The sequence below is a fragment of the Arachis ipaensis genome, chromosome B3, assembly GCF_059453495.1.
Source record: "Arachis ipaensis isolate K30076 ecotype BB chromosome B3, ASM5945349v1, whole genome shotgun sequence".
Classification (NCBI taxonomy): domain Eukaryota; kingdom Viridiplantae; phylum Streptophyta; class Magnoliopsida; order Fabales; family Fabaceae; genus Arachis; species Arachis ipaensis.
Window position 1 is genome coordinate 12,127,028 of NC_142438.1, and position 19,783 is coordinate 12,146,810.

A 19,783-nucleotide genomic window follows, 5' to 3' on the forward strand; every position below is an offset into this window, starting at 1 on the left:
ACGTGAGGCCACTATTTAGTCATGTGGCAGAGTTAAGAAGAAATTCACGTCCTGTTGTTCACCATCAAAAATTGGTTATCCATAACTTGTCTATTTCAAGCATAATACAATATTGGGGTGAGACTAGTACCCGATTCCATATGCAGGCCCGGATCCGTAATATCTTTCCCAGTGGCCAATGTGAAAGATGCCTAAAAAGTGTTTGATAATCCCCATCTGCCAAATCCATGATGCAGTGAGGATCTGTGCGAGCAAGGAGGCACACGTTTATTTTTCCCTCTGCAAGTGATTAGATTTAAACTCAATACTATGTTTAGAGTACTCATTATCGTGTGTCGTACAAATTAGAAGTAAACTTCTTAATTACCATTATCTGGATCCTTGTAATTATTATATCATTCTTTGGTTTTTGTAACTGAATATGCGAAACTGCCATTGATATAGTTACTGCTGTCTTTAGGATATAAATATATATAATATAATGCAAGTGACCATATAATTTGGAGAAGGAACTTTCTTCAGCTGCGTATGTTGACTTGAGGCAGAGTCAATGAGGATTGAGGAGAAGACAAAGTCACAAAGGTGATGTCTGGAGTAATTTTATCAACTGCATTATTTATTGCATTCCACTTTAATTTCCATTCACACTTCACAGTCTTTCTTACTTACAGCAACCATCATCAGTTCAGTTTCTAAACACAAATCAATCCATTCCTTACTTACATACACCCCCCCCTCCAATGGCAGATAGTGTGATTTCCTTTGTCCTGGCCAACTTGTCCCAATTGCTAGAATGTGAAGCCAATCTGCTATGTGGCGTGGATGACAGGGTTAGATCCCTTCAAAGTGAGCTCAGCATCATAAACGTGTTCCTCAATGTTGGAAAAAACTCAACCAAGGTTCAAAACAAGAACCTGTCTAACAGCGGAAGCACCAAAAAATAATTTTCCCACAACCTGTGCAATTAAATAGGCAACACCAAAGATACTCCAAGCAGCAAATATAATGGCAGAAATTAAATAATCAGACACCAGAATTTTAACGTGGGAAAACCCCCAAAAGAGGGACAAAAAATCCATGGGACCTAGTCCAGAAAAATCTTCCACTATCAGAATAATGGGTACACAAACAGTCTTCCTAGTAACACTAGGGCATCTCAACAATCAACAAAATACATCACCAAAACTGGTGGAATCAACATAAACCTTCCACAAAGTGGGTATCTCAAATCAGGCAAAAGAGAAGGCAATACAACAAATAAGTTATATCCTAATGTTCATCTCTACACCAGGAATAACATACTAAAATTTCATAAGAAATGGAGCAAGTTTACCAAGTCAATGTGATCAAAGTTGACTTGCCCTTTTCCTCCCAATTTCTCTTTTCTTCGACCTCGACGGCGTGCTTTCTGTTTCCTTCTTTCTTTTCTTTTTGAAAAGAGAGGCTTCCAAACTCTCTCTCCCTCTCTCGTGGCTATTAGGCTACTCTTGTTTTCTTTTATTTATTTTTTTTGATTTAATATGTCTGGGTCCCACTTGAGGTTGGGGACCCACCAACAAATCTCCCCCTCACCAACTCAAGTGGGGATAGGCTGCTCCACCAAGCCCGCCTTCTTTTTGCAGTAATCAAACTTCACTGCAGGTAAACTCTTAGTCATCATATCTGAACCATTATCATCAGTATGGATCTTCTCAAGTGCATATGACTTCATCTCAAGCGCTTGACGTATCCAATGATACCTCACCTCTATGTTCTTCGATCTGGAATGAAACGTCGGATTCTTGCTGAGATGGATAGCACTCTGACTGTCACAAAACAACACAAACTTCTCTTGATTGATGCCTAACTCTTGTAGAAATTTCTTCATCCACAAGAGTTCCTTAGAAGCTTCAACAACAGCAATGTATTCTGCCTCTGTAGTAGACAAAGCGACACATTTCTGAAGTCGAGATTGCCATGACACAGCTCCCCCTGCAAAAGTCATCATATAACCAGAAGTAGACTTCCTTGAATCAAGATCCCCAGCCATATCCGCATCTGTGTAACCATCCAACACAGGTTGGCCACTCCCAAAGCATAAACAAACTCTGGAAGTACCATTAAGGTATCTGAGAATCCACTTCACTGCTTGCTAGTGTTCCTTGCCAGGATTAGAGAGAAACCGACTAACAACTCCAACGGCATGAGCAATATCCAGCCTGGTGCAAACCATAGCATACATCAAACTGCCAACTGCAGATGCATATGGAATCTTCTTCATTTCTGCTTTCCCTTTCTCACTTGTAGGACATTGCTGCGAACTCAGCTTGAAATGACTAGCAAGTGGAGTACTAACAGGTTTGGAATTACTCATGCTAAACCTCTCTAAAACCTTCTCAATATACTTCTGCTGTGACAACCACAGTTTTCCATTCTTCCTGTCACGAGTGATACTCATGCCAAGGATTTTCTTTGCAGGACCCAAATCCTTCATAGCAAAGGATCTGTTCAAGTCTTTCTTAAGACTTTCAATCTTCTTAGTGTCATGACCAACAATCAACATGTCATCAACATAAAGCAAGAGAATTATAAAATCACCATCAGAGAATTTCTTAACATAGACACAATTATCAGAAGAAGTCTTACTATACCCATGACCTTCCATGAAGGAATCAAACTTTGTGTACCACTGCCTTGGCGCTTGCTTCAACCCATATAAGCTCTTCTTTAACTTGCATACAAGGTGCTCCTTTCCTTTAACCTCGAAACCCTCTGGTTGCTCCATATAAATTTCTTTATCTATGTCACCGTGAAGGAATGCAGTCTTCACATCAAGCTGCTCAACCTCTAAATTCAAGCTAGCCGCCAATCCAAGCACAACTCGAATAGAGGACATCTTCACAACTGGAGAGAAAATCTCCTCAAAATCAATACCTTTCTTTTGCTCAAAGCCTTTCACAACCAATCGAGCTTTGTATCTTGGCCGTGAGACATTTTTATCCGCTTTCAACTTGAACACCCATTTATTCTTGAATGCTCTCTTACCCTTCGGCAATTTCACCAATTCAAAAGTATGATTCTCATGCAAGGATTTCATTTCTTCTTGCATGGCCTTCAACCAATCTTCCTTATGCTCATCAGACATAGCTTCCTGGTAGCTCTCTGACTCCCCAGTCTCAGTATTCATCACATACTCATGAGGAGAGTATTTCTGAGAAGGATGACGCTCTCTAGTAGATCTTCTCAATTCAGGATCAACTGATGGTTCAGGTGGAACTTCAACATCTGGCACCTCAGGTTGAGGTGTAGGTTCATCATGCAAATCATCACCATCATTATCAACTTGTACATATCCCCCATCAACAGGAGGTCTAGTGGAAGGACCAGGTTCATCATCAACAGAGCGTCTAACAGTTACTGTTGGCTTATCTGTCTTCTCAAGATCTTCAATAGTTTGGTCTTCAAGAAAAATCACATCTCGGCTTCTAATTATCTTCTTGCTCACCGGATCCCATAATCTGTAATCAAAGTCTTCGTGACCATAACCCATGAAGATACACTGCTTTGACTTTCCATCAAGTTTAGACCTTTCATCTCTTGGAATGTGAACAAAAGCCCTGCAGCCGAACACTCTCAAGTGACTATAGGAGACATCTTTCCTTCTCCAAACTTTCTCTGGAACATCACCATTAAGTGGAACAGAAGGAGAAAGGTTGATCAAGTCTACTGCAGTCCTCATCGCTTCACCCCAAAAGGATTTAGGCAACTTTGCATGAGAGAGCATACACCTTACTCTATCATTGATAGTGCGATTCATTCTCTCTGCAACTCCATTATGTTGAGGAGTCTTAGGAACCGTCTTCTCAAGCTTGATCCCATGTTCTTTACAATACTCTTCAAACGGACCCCTGTATTCACCACCATTATCTGCTCGAACACATTTCAATTTCCTTCCTGTTTCTCTTTCAACACTTGCATGAAAGTGTTTGAAGATTTCGAGCACCTGGTCTTTAGATTTCAAAACAAAAGCCAACACTTTTCGAGAATAATCATCAATAAAAGTAACAAAATATGATGCACCACCTAGTGTCTTAGCATCCATAGTGCAAACATCAGTGTGAACTAAATCTAGAACATGTGATCTCCTATGAGGTCCAGAATTATGAAATGATACTCTAGCATGCTTTCCAACAAAACAATGAGTGCAAGTATTTAAAGTTGTACCTTTCACTGGAAGTGAGTGCTTCTTGGCCAAGACGCTTAGTCCTTTCTCACTCAAGTGACCAAGACGTATATGCCACAAATCAGAAGAGGAATCATCAGCTACATTCACATCTTCTTTGCACAACTTTGCTTGCAACCGGTAGAGAGTAGTGAGACTATTGTCTTCTCTAGCAACAATGAGAGCCCCTTTGGTAATCTTGCATTTTTCACTACCAAAGGAAGTGCAATATCCCTCTTGATCTAATGCCTTCACTGAAATGAGATTGAACCGCATATCTGGCGCGTGCCTAACATTCTTCAACTACAACTTGCATCCCATGTTGGTTTCAAGCCACAAATCACCCATACCAATGATATCACACACTCCTTTATCTCCTAATTTGATCTTGTCAAAATTTCCAGCAATATAGGAAGTGAAAAATTCACGCTTCGGAGTGACATGACATGAGGCACCAGAGTCCATAATCCAAGTGGAATCATCACAGACAAGATTCACATAATTTTCATCATATGTGATAAGAACATCTTCATAAACAATAGCAGCAGTCTCTTTATCACTATCTTTACCTTTGTCTTCGTTTCTTCCCCTTGATTGTTCTCTTTTCAAGAACCTACAATACCTCTTGATATGCCCCAGCTTGCCACAATGGTGACAAATGAACTCCTTTCTTGGCTTGTACTTTCCTCTTGACTTGCTTTGACTCTCTGACCTGTCAGAACTGTGAGGCTTTCTACTTTGACTTCTCCCCCGTGACTCTGAAACAAGTGCTTCTGACTGGGAGGAGGCATTAGTCAAACCTCGCTCTCTTCTTCTGGCTTCTTCATTCAACATGCTCTCTTTAACCATTGCTAACGTCAACTTTCCTTTTGGAGCTGAGTTAGTCAGTGTCACAACCAGAACTTCCCAACTATCAGGCAAAGAGCTCAACAACAACAAGGCTTGCAACTCATCATTCAAAGTGATTTCATTATTTGTCAGTTCGTTCACCGTCTCTTGAAAAATACTCAAGTGCTCCGGCATTGATTTACCTTCAACATACTTCATATTGACAAGCTTCCTAATCAAGAATGCTTTGTTTTGCACATTCTTTCTCTCATATAACTCCTTCAATTTCTTCCACATCTTCTCAGCATTCGTTTCGGTGTCAACATGTGGATACACACTAAGATCAAGCCATTGCCTAATCAAAGCAACTGCCTTCCGATTCAGCTTCTTCCATTCAGCATCGGATTTAGTACCTTTGGATTTATCCCCTTCCACAGGATCATACAAGTCCTTGCTATATAACATATCTTCCATGAGGGTCTTCCAAATCGAATAATTTTGAGAATTCAATTTGACCATATTCGGTCCATGAGTATTTTCCTCCATTTAATCAGCACAGAAATAAACAACCAAAGCTCTAGATACCACTTTGTTGGAAAAAAACTCAACCAAGGTTCAAAACAAGAACCTGTCTAACAGCGGAAGCACCAAAAAATAATTTTTCCACAACCTGTGCAATTAAATAGGCAACACCAAAGATATTCCAAGCAGCAAATATAATGGCAGAAATTAAATAATCAGACACCAGAATTTTAACGTGGGAAAACCCCCAAAAGAGGGACAAAAAACCCACGGGACCTAGTCCAGAAAAATCTTCCACTATTAGAATAATGGGTACACAAACAGTCTTCCTAATAACACTAGGGCATCTCAACAATTAACAAAATACATCACCAAAACTGGTGGAATCAACATAAATTCTCCACAAAGTGAGTATTTCAAATCAGGCAAAAGAGAAGGCAATACAACAAATAAGTTATATCCTAATGTTCATCTCTATACCAGGAATAACATACTAAAATTTCATAAAAAATGGAACAAGTTTACCAAGTCAATGTGATCAAAGTTAGCTTGTCCTTTTCCTCCCAATTTCTCTTCTCTTTGACCTCGACGGCGTGCTTTCTGTTTCCTTCTTTCTTTTCTTTTTGAAAAGAGAGGCTTCCAAACTCTCTCTCCCTCTCTCGTGGCTATTAGGCCACTCTTGTTTTCTTTTATTTATTTTTTTTGATTTAATATGTGTGGGTCCCACTTGAGGTTGGGGAACCACCAACACTCAAAACATCTAAAGGGAAAACCAAAAAAGGAATTGAGAAAGAAGTTCTTAGCCAGATCAGAGATGTCGCTCACGAAGCTGAGAATGTCATTGACACCTTTGTTGCCAACGTGGCTATGCACAAGCGTCGAACCATGCTGGGGAGGATGCTCCATGCTTTTGAACAAGTAAAGTTGCTCCATGATGTTGCGGAGAAAATAGACAGCATCAAAGCCAGTGTCAATGAAATAACAGAAAACAAGATGAAACTCACCAATGTCTTTCAACAAGAAGGTGAATCATCATCAGCAAGAGAGGATGAGGAGAGGGTGCTGTTGCTGCACAAGAGAAGAAGAAATGTGGAGGAACATGATGTCGTTGGTTTTGTTCGTGAATCAAAGGCAGTGATCCAGCTGCTTAAGGAAGAGACTTCCCAGAGCAATGTTGTCTCCATCATCGGTATGGGTGGCTTGGGCAAAACCACCCTTGCCCGAAAGGTCTATAACGGCGACGAGGTGAAGTCATATTTCAAATGTCGTGCATGGGTCTATGTGTCGAATGAGTACAGAGTTAAGGAGCTTTTGCTTGGCCTCATCAAGTGTTTGATGCCTAACGCTGAGAATGATAATGGGAAGAAAAAGAAAGGAAAGAAACAGAAGGGAAGAGAGAAACCAGGTGACCTGTCTAACTTGGATATCGACGAGCTAAAGCTAATGGTGCAGAATTTCTTGACCAAGAAACGGTATCTGGTCGTCCTTGATGACCTCTGGAAGACTCAAGACTGGGATGAGGTACAAGATGCTTTTCCAAACGACAACAATGGTAGTAAAATACTCATCACTAGCCGTTTGAAAGAGGTGGAATCGCATACGAGTCCATATCCTCCTTATTACCTTCAATTCCTCGGTGATGATGAAAGTTGGGAACTCTTCTCCAAGAACGTGTTTCGAGGAGAAGAGTGTCCTTCTGATATAGAGAATCTTGGAAAACAAATGATCAAAAGTTGCGGAGGTTTGCCACTCTCCATTGTTGTTTTGGCAGGTTTAATGGCAAACAAGAGGAAGTCACACAGGGAATGGTGCAGAGTTGTGGGACATGTCAACTGGTATCTTACTCAAGATGAGTCCCAAGTTAAGGACATTGTACTCAAACTCAGCTACGACAACTTGCCTACAAGACTAAAGCCGTGCTTTCTGTATTTCGGGATCTACCCTGAAGATTTTGAGATAGGTGTAAGGTCATTGCTGCAAAAATGGGTGGCTGAGGGATTTATTCAACAAACTGGGACCAGAAATGCAGAGGATGTTGCTGAAGATTACTTGTATGAGCTCATTGATGGTAGCTTGGTTCAAGCATCGCGAGTGAACTTTAATGGAGATGTGAAGGCATGTCGCATCCATGATCTTCTTCGTGATCTTTGCATATCTGAGAGCAAAGAGGACAACCTTTTTGAGGTTTGCACAAATAATAACATCTTGGAGAGATCAAAACCTCGCAGGCTTGCAATCCAATGTGGCATGCATCGTTATGTTTCTTCAAGCAACAATGACCATTCATGTGTCCGCTCTTTGTTTTGCCTTTACCCATGAAAGTACGATTTTACCCCCAGTGAGGTGAAATGGCTTTTTAAATTGTTCAAATTGGTTCGGGTATTAGATCTTGGGGAAAATTATTGCAGCAAAGTCCCTTTCAACTTGGGCTTATTTATCCATTTAAGGTATTTAAGAATACGCTTAGATAGTGGTTTATTCGAGGTTCCGGATTCTATATCTGCACTTCAATGTTTACAAACTTTGGAAATATACAATCACAATTACTACTTAGGTGCTGTGTTGTGGCTTTCAATATTTTTGCCCAGTGGACTATGGAGCCTGAAACAACTTAGGCATCTGAATACTAATGGAATCATGATCCTCCGTGGCCACCATGGTTCAAAAGAAGAAGATGAAATTATGTGGAATCTTCAAACCATCTATTACATTACATTCAATAGACAGATTGCATGCTTGTTAGAGAAAGGAAGGTTTCCCAAGCTACAAAAGTTGGGTGTGCACATCTCCTGGATCCCCAAAGATAATGTGCATGAATTGTTGTCAAGCTTACAACGATTAAGTAGTCATCTGAACAAGTTAAAACTTTTCATTGAATGGAAGCAATATAAGGTTTCAGAGTCCTCAAACTTAAAGCACATGGAATGGCACATCGGTTGCAAGCCAATTGAATTGTTACAGACCCTGCAGCAGTTCTCAAATCTGAGCACATTGAAAGTTATAGGAGCTTTGGACCTTGCAATGTGTGATATAGAGTTTCCTCCATGCATTACAAAATTAACATTGACGGGAATTAGCTTCATGAATGATGATGGGATAAATGCCATTGCTAATCTTACTAGACTCCAACGTTTGAGCTTGCATGGAGCACTTGAATTTCATGATTCCTTTGAGATTAATTGCAGTGCCGGTAGCTTCAAACGGCTCCAGGATTTTTTGATGCTGGGGCTCCAAGTTCATAGCTAGAAATTAGGCAATGGTGCAATGCCATGCCTTCAAAGTCTGATTATCAGAAGATGTAGAAAATTGGACAATCTCCCAGATGAACTGTGGTCTTTGACTGCCCTGAGACAAGTACAAGTTCAAGGACCAAACCGAGCATTGTCTCTTGCACTACGAAATTTGGAAATGAAGGATGGATGTAAGCTCATGATTGAAGATTAGAAACTATAGAATTCAGAAACAGGGTTGTTCAGTTTGAATCAAATTTAGCCTTAACACTTATGATTATAACTGGTATTTAAATGTTATTATCATGATCAGAATCTTCTAAATGGTTATGATATTTTTCTATTTAAATTATGTTATGACTATTAACTTTTTGTACAAAAAGAGGAGGCTTGGATTAACGGTTGAGTTGTCTCTGTGTGATTTCAAGGTCACAGATTTAAATTATGAAAACAGCACTGATATAATTATCAGTGTACATTACACCTTTGAGTGTGGTCCTTTTTCAAACCTTACATTAACGCGAGATACTCGTGCACTGAGCTGCCTTAATTAACTTTTTGTGTGACCATATATGATAGTGTGTTATAGGAATAGTTCTAATATTTTGCATATTCCATTCTATAATATAATTTTATATATAATTTAGAAAATGTGATTTTCAATACTATTCTCTATCTTAATAGTTACTACAAAATAGATTTTGCATTGATGTATAAAGATTTATAAAAAAATTATATACTATTATTTTATTTTTATTTTTATATATTATAATAGAGGTGATGCCTTGCATTTAAATTTAATTTATGATTTTTCAACTTTATATGTATTTATAGGACGCATTTTAAATAAATCAACGAGGTTTGAAGAACAAGGTTCAAAACCATGATCTAATATATTATAGAAGTAACTAGTAATTAAGTATATAACTAATTAAGGTTATGTGTCGTTTGTTGCAAGCATAAATAATTAGAAGGAGATGAGATCATGCTTTGATGATTGGTGTTGGTTGGTAGGATCATCTCCAACACCTCTTTTGCCAAAAATCATCTCATCAAGATCATGCATCATGTCATCATGGCTCAATCCAACCCTTGAATCACTTGGCTTCCTAATCAAGGCATCATCATCATCATCATCTTCAGTTGTGTTCCGGCCGGGTGATTCCTCCGCCTCAACCGGTTGGAGTGGAGTAAATGTAGGCAGAGCAGGAGGAGCTGTAGGCTTGTTGAATTCTTGATACTTGGTTAGAACCTTTTGAATCTCATCATTCACATTCAATGCCTCAAAAAGAAGTGCTTCATTGTCTCCAGAAGTCTCAGCTATTCTTTGCACATCACATTGAGACCTTTGACACTGTTGTACTAATGAGGTTGTCAGTTCATCCTGTACAAACAAGTTCTGTTAAATAAGTGGATTTTTCAATTCAGATGGTTCACTAACGAGTAAAGGAAAAACCATGTGAACCTATATTTAACTAACGGTTTCTATTCAAATGGGATTATGCAATCAACTTCGTATTTATTTTATATTAATTATTGAACTGTTACCTTTTTGTGAAAGTCATAAGTCAATAGACTTATTTTTCCTGACTAGTGGACTTTTATTTTTCTTACTAATTTGTTTTGGATTTGAAATTTTCAGGAAGGCCTCAAAAAAAGATAATAGCAGTTAGCAATTAACATTATTTTTCTTAAAATATAACGCGAGAAAAAGATAAATAAGTCTCAAATTTTTTAATTCAAAGACACGTAAGTTTTAACTAATTGAAAATACCAAAACGTTCTTAATTTTTTAAAATACGGGATATTTAAGTCACTCTGTCTAAAATATATAACAACAAATCAGTTCCCTAAAAGGATTTAGATATCTCGTGTTTTAGAAAGTAAATGATGTTTTTGTATTCTTAATTCGTCCCAGACCTATTTGTGTTTAAAGTAAAAAGCTCAGAGATTCAGTTTACTCATATAACACTTATCTATGATAAATTTAACACCGTTTAAAAACTTACCCTACAATATTCAGCCAAATAATTAGGAATTTTTTTTTTTTTTAAAGTTCGTCACCACTCACCAATCTATTATATCATTATTAAGATTTAAGGTTTAAAATTTGTGTCTGTTATTATCATACTTGAGTTTAGAATTCAGTCAATAATAGTTATTAATGTAAATTGTATAAATGACACGCAAAAAAAGCAGCTAGTGGTGAAAATCATGAAACACTGAAAAGAAATGATACCCGTAAAAGTTGCTGGTGTGGTGAAGAAGATAAGACAGTATAGAGAAGCTCAATGGTGTTTCTTGCAACATGAAAAGCTTCCTTTGTTGTTGGTTGAGAGGTGAAGCTTCGCATGGGAATATCATAGCGAATGGGATGTGGTAAAATGATATCATCTGAATCAGCAGCAGAGGATGAACGACGAGGAGGAGGAGTGAAAATTGGAGCCAAGCTTTCATTGTCTCTCACAGGAAATCCAACACCCCTTGATTTCAAACTCTGCTCAAACAAGAGTAATTATCAAAAACAGGCAAGAGTAATTTTTTTTACTATATAGAAAAAAAATGAGTTATACAAATATTTCTCTAAACTTATTTAGTTTATACATATAGAAAAAAAAAATAAAAAATTGAAGATAGATATGTATAGCACCTTGTAAGTTTCTTCAAAAATAGGCAAATAACGAAGCTGAGTGGTTGATTCTCCCCAAGCCTCAATCATGATCAAAGCCTTGTTGCGGTTACTAGAAACTGTTAAAGGATCATCAATTAGTTTAACCATCTCATCAAGAACTCTCTCAGATGCCACTTCCATGAATCCCTTATTGTCACAATTCTTAAGCAATGCTTCAAGAAGGACCAATGCAAGGTACTGAATCCTCGGATTATTCCTCATCATGATCCTCCTCTTGATCGCCCGAACCACTTCGCCTGCGTTGATGCTTTCATGATCATTGATCAAGTCATAGATTTGAAGGTTCATAGACCAGTCAGGCTCGTCGAGGGACTCTGATGTAGCCTCCTCGACGAGCCTGTCTGCATGGTTTTGACCATGGAAAAATTCCTTTACTTTGAAGCTCATAGAACTCATTCCGGCACTCATCTTTCGACCTACTTCCACCCCACCAATCTTGAGACGCTCTCCTAATGCGTTCACTTTTTCCATTAAGTTCTCACTCATCTTCCTAACTTATCTATAAAAAAAAAAGGATATCTCAACCAAAATTATAGTTAAAATCAAAGTATTAGTCTATGATGGGAAAGAAAATAAGATCATACCTTAGCTTAATTTCCCTAACTTGTAATTTGGAGAAAGAAGAATGGATCAAGGAAATTAAAGAGAGTGAGTTGAAGAAGTGTTGGATTGTAATGTTACGTTCCTTGGGGACTCAGTCACATTTTTAATTTCTACTTCTATCAAACCTTTTTGTACGTTACATAAAATAAAACAAAACACTTTTTTGTTCAACCACTATCTATATCTCTTTGGGAAAATGACAAAGGAGAGTTCAGGGAAATGAAATGGCATATGTAATGAAATAATGATCAAACTTTCAAACTTAATAAAAATTGTTATAATTCTTTTTGGGGGAGAAGAAAAATTTGTATAAGGAAGTTAGAATAATGATGATAAAGTGGGGAGAAAGAAAAGAATTCTTCAGCTTTCATCCAAAGTCTCAAAACTTTGTCCCGGAATCAAGGAGAAAAAATGACGTGTATATATTCAGCAATTTATGTCTAAAAAATAAAAATATATTATTATTATATTGAACAACTAAATTATGGTGAGTGACAAGTTTGGATGATATTTTACAAAATGATATTTTTAGAAAATTACATGTTGATATTTTGCAAAACTACTTTATATTTGAATAATAATAATTTTAAAAAGATGACAATTGCAGCATTTCAACATAAAAGGAAGAATTTTATAACTTTTTTTTCCAATAGTTCTACTTATATTTATAAGAAAATTACTCAAATGTATTAGAATATACAAAAATAAATCTTTTTAACTGAAATTTCTTTTTGCGTTTTTTTAAGAAGGAAAAATACTCAAATAAATCCTTGAATTTAAATTGATTTTCATATATTTTTTATTCATTCATTTATTTTCTATTTTAACTAAAGTGTGCATATTTAGACTAATTTATACTATTTTTATATCTCATTTTTTAAATATAATTTTATATTTTCATTTTTTTATCTCAATATTTCGGATCAATAAACAAATGCAGCCTATGATCTCCCACCTCCAATATAAGCTAGTGCCCAACAGATAGTGGCATTATAATAATTGGCAACAAAAATTATTATGATTTATATTTTATAAGTTTAATTTTAATAGACTAATAATATAAAATATTTTATACAATAGTATAATTACATTCGTTCTATTATTTATATAATTAATATTAAAAATAATTATTTTTATTAATATAATATTATATAATTAAATACACGTATAAAATATATTAATAATATAATAAAATTAAATTCATATTTTATAGAAGTTTGGTACTCTTTGGAGTTGGCTCCTGCTCCTGCAGCAGGGAAGTCGGCATTGTCCTTACTATAATCCTGGCAAACGGAAGAGACACACTACAAAACATTTAATATTGAACTGTTTGACTAAAATTACGGGCTAATATAAATTAAATTGGTGCTTTAGAGCTTTTCTCTTTTAACATATCATATCACATTTTAAATTTTAACTTTTAACAGTGATATATCAGCTATGATACACGAATACTGGTACATATACGGGAACGGAATACATCGACACACAAATTTTAAAATTTTATAAGATACAGAAATATACATATATGTGAAGCGTTAAATATTTTAGTGCCTAAAATTATTTATGGGTGAATTTTAAGGGGCTAATTTTATTATTAACTGGATGATAATTTATATTTTATAAGGTGATGAGTTCTGTAAAAATTATGATGAGAGGTTACAAGTTTTTGGACAATCGTCAATTTTAGGTATACAACACACTTACACACTCCTCACATTTTTACCACATTTTTCTTCAATTGCAATCTCTAAGGTTTAAACCCTAGACCTTTGAGATGGGGAGGAAAAGATATGCCATGATGTGAGCTAAGACTTATTGCCGAGAGGTTACAAGTTTATTCGCCCCAGTTTTTGTCATATGCTTATTTAGGCTGGGCCAAGAAACTATGGTATAGGCCCAAATTAAACCAAAAATGGCCCAAATCCGAAAATACCAAGGAGTAGAGGAAGCATTCGCACAAAAACTAGTAACGCAGCATAGCTGCAGCCACCGCCGACCCTTCTCCTCCGTCTGAATTCAGCTTCTCCGCCGCCGTTGATCACCGCTCATCAGACCACAGGCAAATCTCCTTTAGCTATAGCTTCTGTATATAGAGATTTCGAAAGTATTATTTTGCAGTTTTTTTTTCTTACTGTTGATTATGAAGTGTTTTTCTGTGAAGTCTTGGATCAATTGAAGGAGTGTGTGTAGAAAATGGCTGATGAGTCAGGAAAAGGAACTGAGAGTGTTGCTTCGAATCTGAACGAAGCTGAGAAGCCTCCGATTCAACCTCTGAGGTTGCCCACAGCTGAAGAAATTCGCGGCCAAGATATTTGGAATAACTGTGCTGTGCGCAGTGTTGTTAGTGGAGTCATGGGTATAATCGTAATCATACGCTTTTTCCAATATAATTTTTTAAGCTTTACATTTATATTAGTATAAATTTATTGCCTTTATTTTGGGAGTTTAATCAAACAATGCAGAGTCATGCCATGACAAGATAATAAAGGAGTTGAAGTGCAATTGTCAATGTTAAATATGCGATTTTGATATGCTTTAGGGTTATGATAGGGTTTGGAAGATGTTGAGGCATTGTGATTTTTTTTTTAATTTGTTTTTATTGGGATTTATATGATGATGCTTTTTTTAGGAGGTGGACTTGGCTTCTTCATGGGATTGCTTCTTGGAGCATTAGACAGGCCTCATGAAGAGATGACTGGCAGGCAGGAGTTTATATATCAAGCGAAGCAGATGGGGCGGCGGAGCTGGGGTTCGGCCAAAGCGTTTGCTGTTATGGGTTTTATATTCTCAGCTGCAGAGTGTGTTGTTGAGAAGGTAGTATAATAGAGATGAAGAGGAACATATTTTGAGCATGTCGGGTTCCTTCTTATGCCTTGTCTTTTTGATATTCTTTTGCAGGCACGAGCGAAACATGACATGACAAATACTGTTGTTGCTGGGTGTGTTACTGGAGGTTCAATATCAGCAAAAGGTAACCTTATTTGCATTCATTTCTGTCATTGAAGCCTCACGAGACATGTAAAAAAGACAGACTTGGATGCCTTGAAGTTCCAGTTTGCTTTTTATACTTTACCTTAAGAATTTAGAATATTTAGTTTCTTGACTTTTTTGGTACTTGGAAGAATGTGTTTATACATGAGAAGTGGCAACTGAAGCCTAAGGATTTTGCATTCTTAGAGTGGTAAGTTCCTAGACCTTTAGATAACCATTAAACAAAATTGTGGCTAGCCATTGATTTGAAGTCCTATCTCTAGTCTTATGCTTCTGTTTGGGAGATTGATAAACTTAGAAAGGCATTGAAGATTTCAAGCTTTGCTCTGCCTCTGACATAATCTGTAGTTGTGAACGTGCAAATTACCTTAAAAATTTAATACTAGAGTATGTTTGGTTGGAGATAAAAATGGGTTGGAAATTTCCAGGATGATCTGAAGAATTATAATTACTCTGATCCTAAATGTGGCATAAATACACTGTTTTCGTTAAGATTTAAATGTTTCTTGTTTAGTTCAAAAATCTGTGCTCTGCCTTTGTTTCAGAATGTTTTGGTGTTGCTTTGTGATTGTAGGTGGTCCAAAAGCAGCATGTGCTGGTTGTGCTGGATTTGCGGCATTCTCAGTCGTTATAGAGAAGTTCTTAGACAGGCATGAGTAGCTACCTATTGAATTGAAGTCACCCAATTTTGCATTCATTAGGCATAGTATGGATTTTCGTAGTGATAATCTTTTGCCCATTTGCCAAAGGGCTCACACAAAATTGTAGTATTTTATTTTACATTGATTATTGCTTATTTGTATACAATATCAATTGGTGGATGCATTCCTCCAATTCCAAACTAGATGTAACAAAACAATTTGGTATTAAGCAATTCAAATAGTTCCTTTAGCCTAGTGCATTCATGTACCCTATTTAGGTGTAAGGTGTATTTTGATTCTCATATATTCTTATCCTTGAGGAAGAATTGTACCCCATAAATTTTTCAACATCGTTTTGGACCTATATCAACACTCTTATGGTCTTGCTTTTTACTCAACTCTTTCGAATTTAAGACTTTTAACATTTAATTAACTATGTACCTATTTTAATCCATTTACAGCACAGTTAACATTCTCCTAACTAACCATTTACCTGATTATTCATACCTGAATATCTACTTGCATAGTAAAACACTTGAAGTCGCCACCAATGGCAAGAGATCAAGGTTGTTTAAAGAAGAGCTATAAAGCTTTATTCAGACATGCAACAACACTAAGCATACATTTGACTAATCAAAATGCAAACCCAGGAATTATTCCTGTGTTACTGTTACTATTATTACTCTTACATGTTAAAGGCTACCCATACCATACAAGTTATATCATTAAATCCTTTAATGTGTTGGTACTATATAGTATAACCCCAATTCCAAAATGTATACACTGAAATATCTACAAATCAGGGGTTCAAGCCTTGAGTTGTGGAAGGGTTAGAAGGGTGATTGGCTGTTGTTGCCTGTTGTGGTGGTTCATTTCTAGGAGGTTGAACAGCTGTGTTGGCAACATGTTGAGGTTCAGGCATGGTGGTGGTGGTGGTGGTGGTTGTGCTGTTGTGAACATCTTTATTGACTTCTGTACTGTTTTCTTGATTTTCTTGTGCTAAAACCTTCTCCATAGTTTTCTGTCCCACTTCCTCAGCAGCCTTAGCAACCTTGCTATATGCACCAGTCACCCATGTTGTCCCGGTTAACACATAACGGTTCTTCATGAGAGTTGATCCGGCAGTGCTCAGCGACTGCTCTGCCGCTGACATGGCAGACTTAGCCTTCTCGGATACTTGATACCTCTCATCCATTTCCTTGACCTTATCATTCACCAGCATCGAGCCAGCAGTGATTTTTTCACTGATACCAACCTTCTGGTCCAATGTAGCAACTTTCGACGAGGCAGTAGAAGTAAGCTGGTGCCTCTCATCGAATGACTTTGCGCGGTTTAATACGTCTTGGCCCAAAATGTAGCCCTTGGCCAGCATGCTACTCACGACATCCTCGGCTGTTAACAAACCAGATTCAGAAGTCACAGCATCTGCATTTGTGGTTCCTGTTGCCTGATCAGAGTAAAACTATGAATTTGTAAACATGGTTGACAAATATAATCATATTAATTGCCTAAGAAATCGAGGAAGCAGATAGTACAGTTGGGATTGTAGATGCAGCCGAGGCAGGTGCAACATAATCTGTAGCCAAAACTATGGTTATAGCTTGTCCAACCAACACAGCTCCCTACAGATACAAGATAGACTCAGCATGATAGAAGAGATTATAAGCGTTTTTTACTGAACATTCCATTGCTAAATAGTAGCAATTCTGGTACAAGTTATAGGAGGTTTAATAATTTGAGTATAACACAATTAATTTAGCAATGCCAATATTACTCTAGGTCTCAAAATAAAAAGATGTTAATTGTATGATCACCATAATGGATTAAAGACACATGTTGAATCAAACAAAGACTTAATAATAAGATTGGAGAGTAGGCACTAAGAAATGAATCTACCGATAGAAGAACTGCAGTTTCTGCTCCATCTGAACTATTGAAGGTAACATATGCAACTTTGGAATTATTCTCACTGAAAATTTTCAAAGCAATTGTTATATATACAAAGGGAAAAAAAGAAAGAAGAAAACAAACAATAGAAAATACAGAAAGCAGAACCAATCTGATATAAACAAACCTCTTCATTTCTATATGTTCTATTTTTCCAGGATATGTCAGAAATTCCTTCAAATCTTGCTCTCTTGCGCCTGAAGAGATGTTGCTCACTTTAACCGTTCTTGTCTGTTAGCAAACAATGCAATTCATATTCTGAAGAACCAATCATTTTCAATTTGGAGGAAAATTATCTATTGAATTTGATAACATAATTTCCATGCCAGAAAGGAAAAATATCCATGGAGTTATGAAGAGAATCGTGAAAGAAAGTACTGAAGATTAAAACAATAAAACCATATATGACACTTAGAAACTGACCGCCATAGAGCTTATTGATTATTATTTGAAGCTTGTGCCTATGCAAGAGATGAATCAATCTTCACGAAAGATGATGATGATGATGATGACGATGATGTTTTGGAAATTTGGTTATAGGAATTGGTAATGGCTATGGTCATTATTAAGGGAAGTGATAGTAAAAATTCTTATTGGTTTTATTTGATGATCGAATATTGAATGGCAAGTTATTTTAGCATTTGGAGAAGAAGCAACGGGTGTTGGTTGAGATTCATAGATACGTGGCAATGTTAACATGCGCTTCATAAAAGATGCTCTTACCAATCTTACAGCTGCACCGTTCACCTCTCCTCTTTCTTCAACACAAACCTACGAATCACACGTGGAGGGCCCCACTCCTATATAAATCACATCATAAGCTTTCGGGGGATTGAGGGAACATGCAATTTCTTGTTTGGATTTTCTAAAAGAATGACACGTACCCCCATCAATGAATTTGAACACAAATTTGTGCGAATTACGAGTTATGAGTCAAAACATAACCAATTGTGTCCACCTTCGTTTGTATCTGGTCTCTGTTTTGAGCTAACTTGTTAATGAGTCTTTTTATCTTTGATTTAGTCCATATAGAAATATAGGACCACACACATGCTCATTATTTTTGCACAGCTATGCGGAACGCTAGCTAGGCCAAGCTAGCTTTGCTCTTAAATGAGTTGTGTTCACTTCTAAGATATGATTGGATCACATGTATTTACTAATCCAGATGTTTGTTGATCTTAAACTTTATTAATCATATTGGTTCTTCAATCACTCTATTAACAATTTTCGTCACCGATTGATATTATGAAACATTAATTAACAATTTTCGTCAACGATTGATATTATGAAACATTAATTAATAACATCCCGTCATACATTATACCTAACATGTCTAATTAAACATTGACCAAATATGTTTATGAAAATCTATTAATTTAATTTTTTTTTCAATTACATAAACCCTATTCTCAATATAACCTAGCAATTAAATTCATAAATTTTCATAAACATATTTAGTCAACGTCTAATTAGACATCTTAGGTATTATCAATTAACATTTTACATCATCAATCATGGACAGAAATTGTTAATGAAATAATTAAAAAACAAATATGATTAATTCATAATATTTGAAAGACCAATTTGATTATCAAATTTTTCATGGACAAATTTAAGAAAAATTCCATCTTTTAAGAATTAATTTGCCTAGTAATCCGCCTAAATAAGCATCCATATATATATATATATAAAATTAGATATCTGCCATCAAAATTAAACTTCAAAAAAATATCTTGAAACTGAGTATTATTTTGATCTGAGAATCTCACGAGTAACAGCAATCACCAATTCACCATTTTTAAGGATATTGGTTTTTCACCAAACGAACTTCATGTAATATGAAAATATGTGACAAAATGTCGACCAAAATATTCATGTGATAGAACAAGCAGATTCGCATAGATCCTAATAAAAGTAACTCCTTTGTCCCCTGTAACCTGAACTGCTGAACCCCTCAACATAAAAACTTGTTTGGAAGTCAAGTTCGACAGTACATGGAGGTTGTTCTGGACCAACACTATTAAGACCCTTCAACCACAGCAAACGCTGCCAATGAAGTCGCATAGTTCTGAATTGAATTATGTGTTTGGCTTTGAGCCTTTGGCTATAGCCAAAACCTTAG

At 36.5% G+C, this 19,783-nt stretch overlaps 3 protein-coding genes and 1 pseudogene across 3 annotated transcripts; 2 read left to right on the top strand and 2 right to left on the bottom strand.

The window, feature by feature from the left end:
* The first annotated feature begins 740 nt into the window (after positions 1–740).
* LOC107632451 (disease resistance protein RPP13-like) lies at positions 741–8,995 on the top strand (annotated as a pseudogene).
* A 646-nt stretch (positions 8,996–9,641) lies between these two features.
* On the bottom strand, positions 9,642–12,470 carry LOC107634162 (TOM1-like protein 1). The gene is made up of 4 exons (XM_016337739.3): positions 12,058–12,470; positions 11,432–11,972; positions 11,021–11,278; positions 9,642–10,165 (listed from the first exon to the last, which is right to left on the bottom strand). Exons 2-4 carry the CDS (start codon positions 11,957–11,959, stop codon positions 9,749–9,751), a joined length of 1,203 nt encoding a protein of 400 aa, XP_016193225.1. The 5' UTR covers positions 11,960–11,972; positions 12,058–12,470; the 3' UTR covers positions 9,642–9,748.
* Positions 12,471–14,002: 1,532 nt separating this feature from the next.
* On the top strand, positions 14,003–15,966 carry LOC107629513 (Mitochondrial import inner membrane translocase subunit Tim17/Tim22/Tim23 family protein). Its single transcript, XM_016332324.3, has 5 exons — positions 14,003–14,138; positions 14,241–14,435; positions 14,709–14,893; positions 14,978–15,050; positions 15,645–15,966. The coding sequence occupies exons 2-5, from the start codon at positions 14,273–14,275 to the stop codon at positions 15,728–15,730; spliced, it is 507 nt and encodes a 168-aa protein (XP_016187810.1). The 5' UTR covers positions 14,003–14,138; positions 14,241–14,272; the 3' UTR covers positions 15,731–15,966.
* Positions 15,967–16,278: 312 nt separating this feature from the next.
* On the bottom strand, positions 16,279–18,388 carry LOC107629512 (binding partner of ACD11 1). The gene is made up of 5 exons (XM_016332323.3): positions 18,082–18,388; positions 17,786–17,889; positions 17,608–17,680; positions 17,247–17,333; positions 16,279–17,158 (listed from the first exon to the last, which is right to left on the bottom strand). The coding sequence occupies exons 1-5, from the start codon at positions 18,085–18,087 to the stop codon at positions 16,511–16,513; spliced, it is 918 nt and encodes a 305-aa protein (XP_016187809.1). The 5' UTR covers positions 18,088–18,388; the 3' UTR covers positions 16,279–16,510.
* Positions 18,389–19,783: the final 1,395 nt, after the last annotated feature.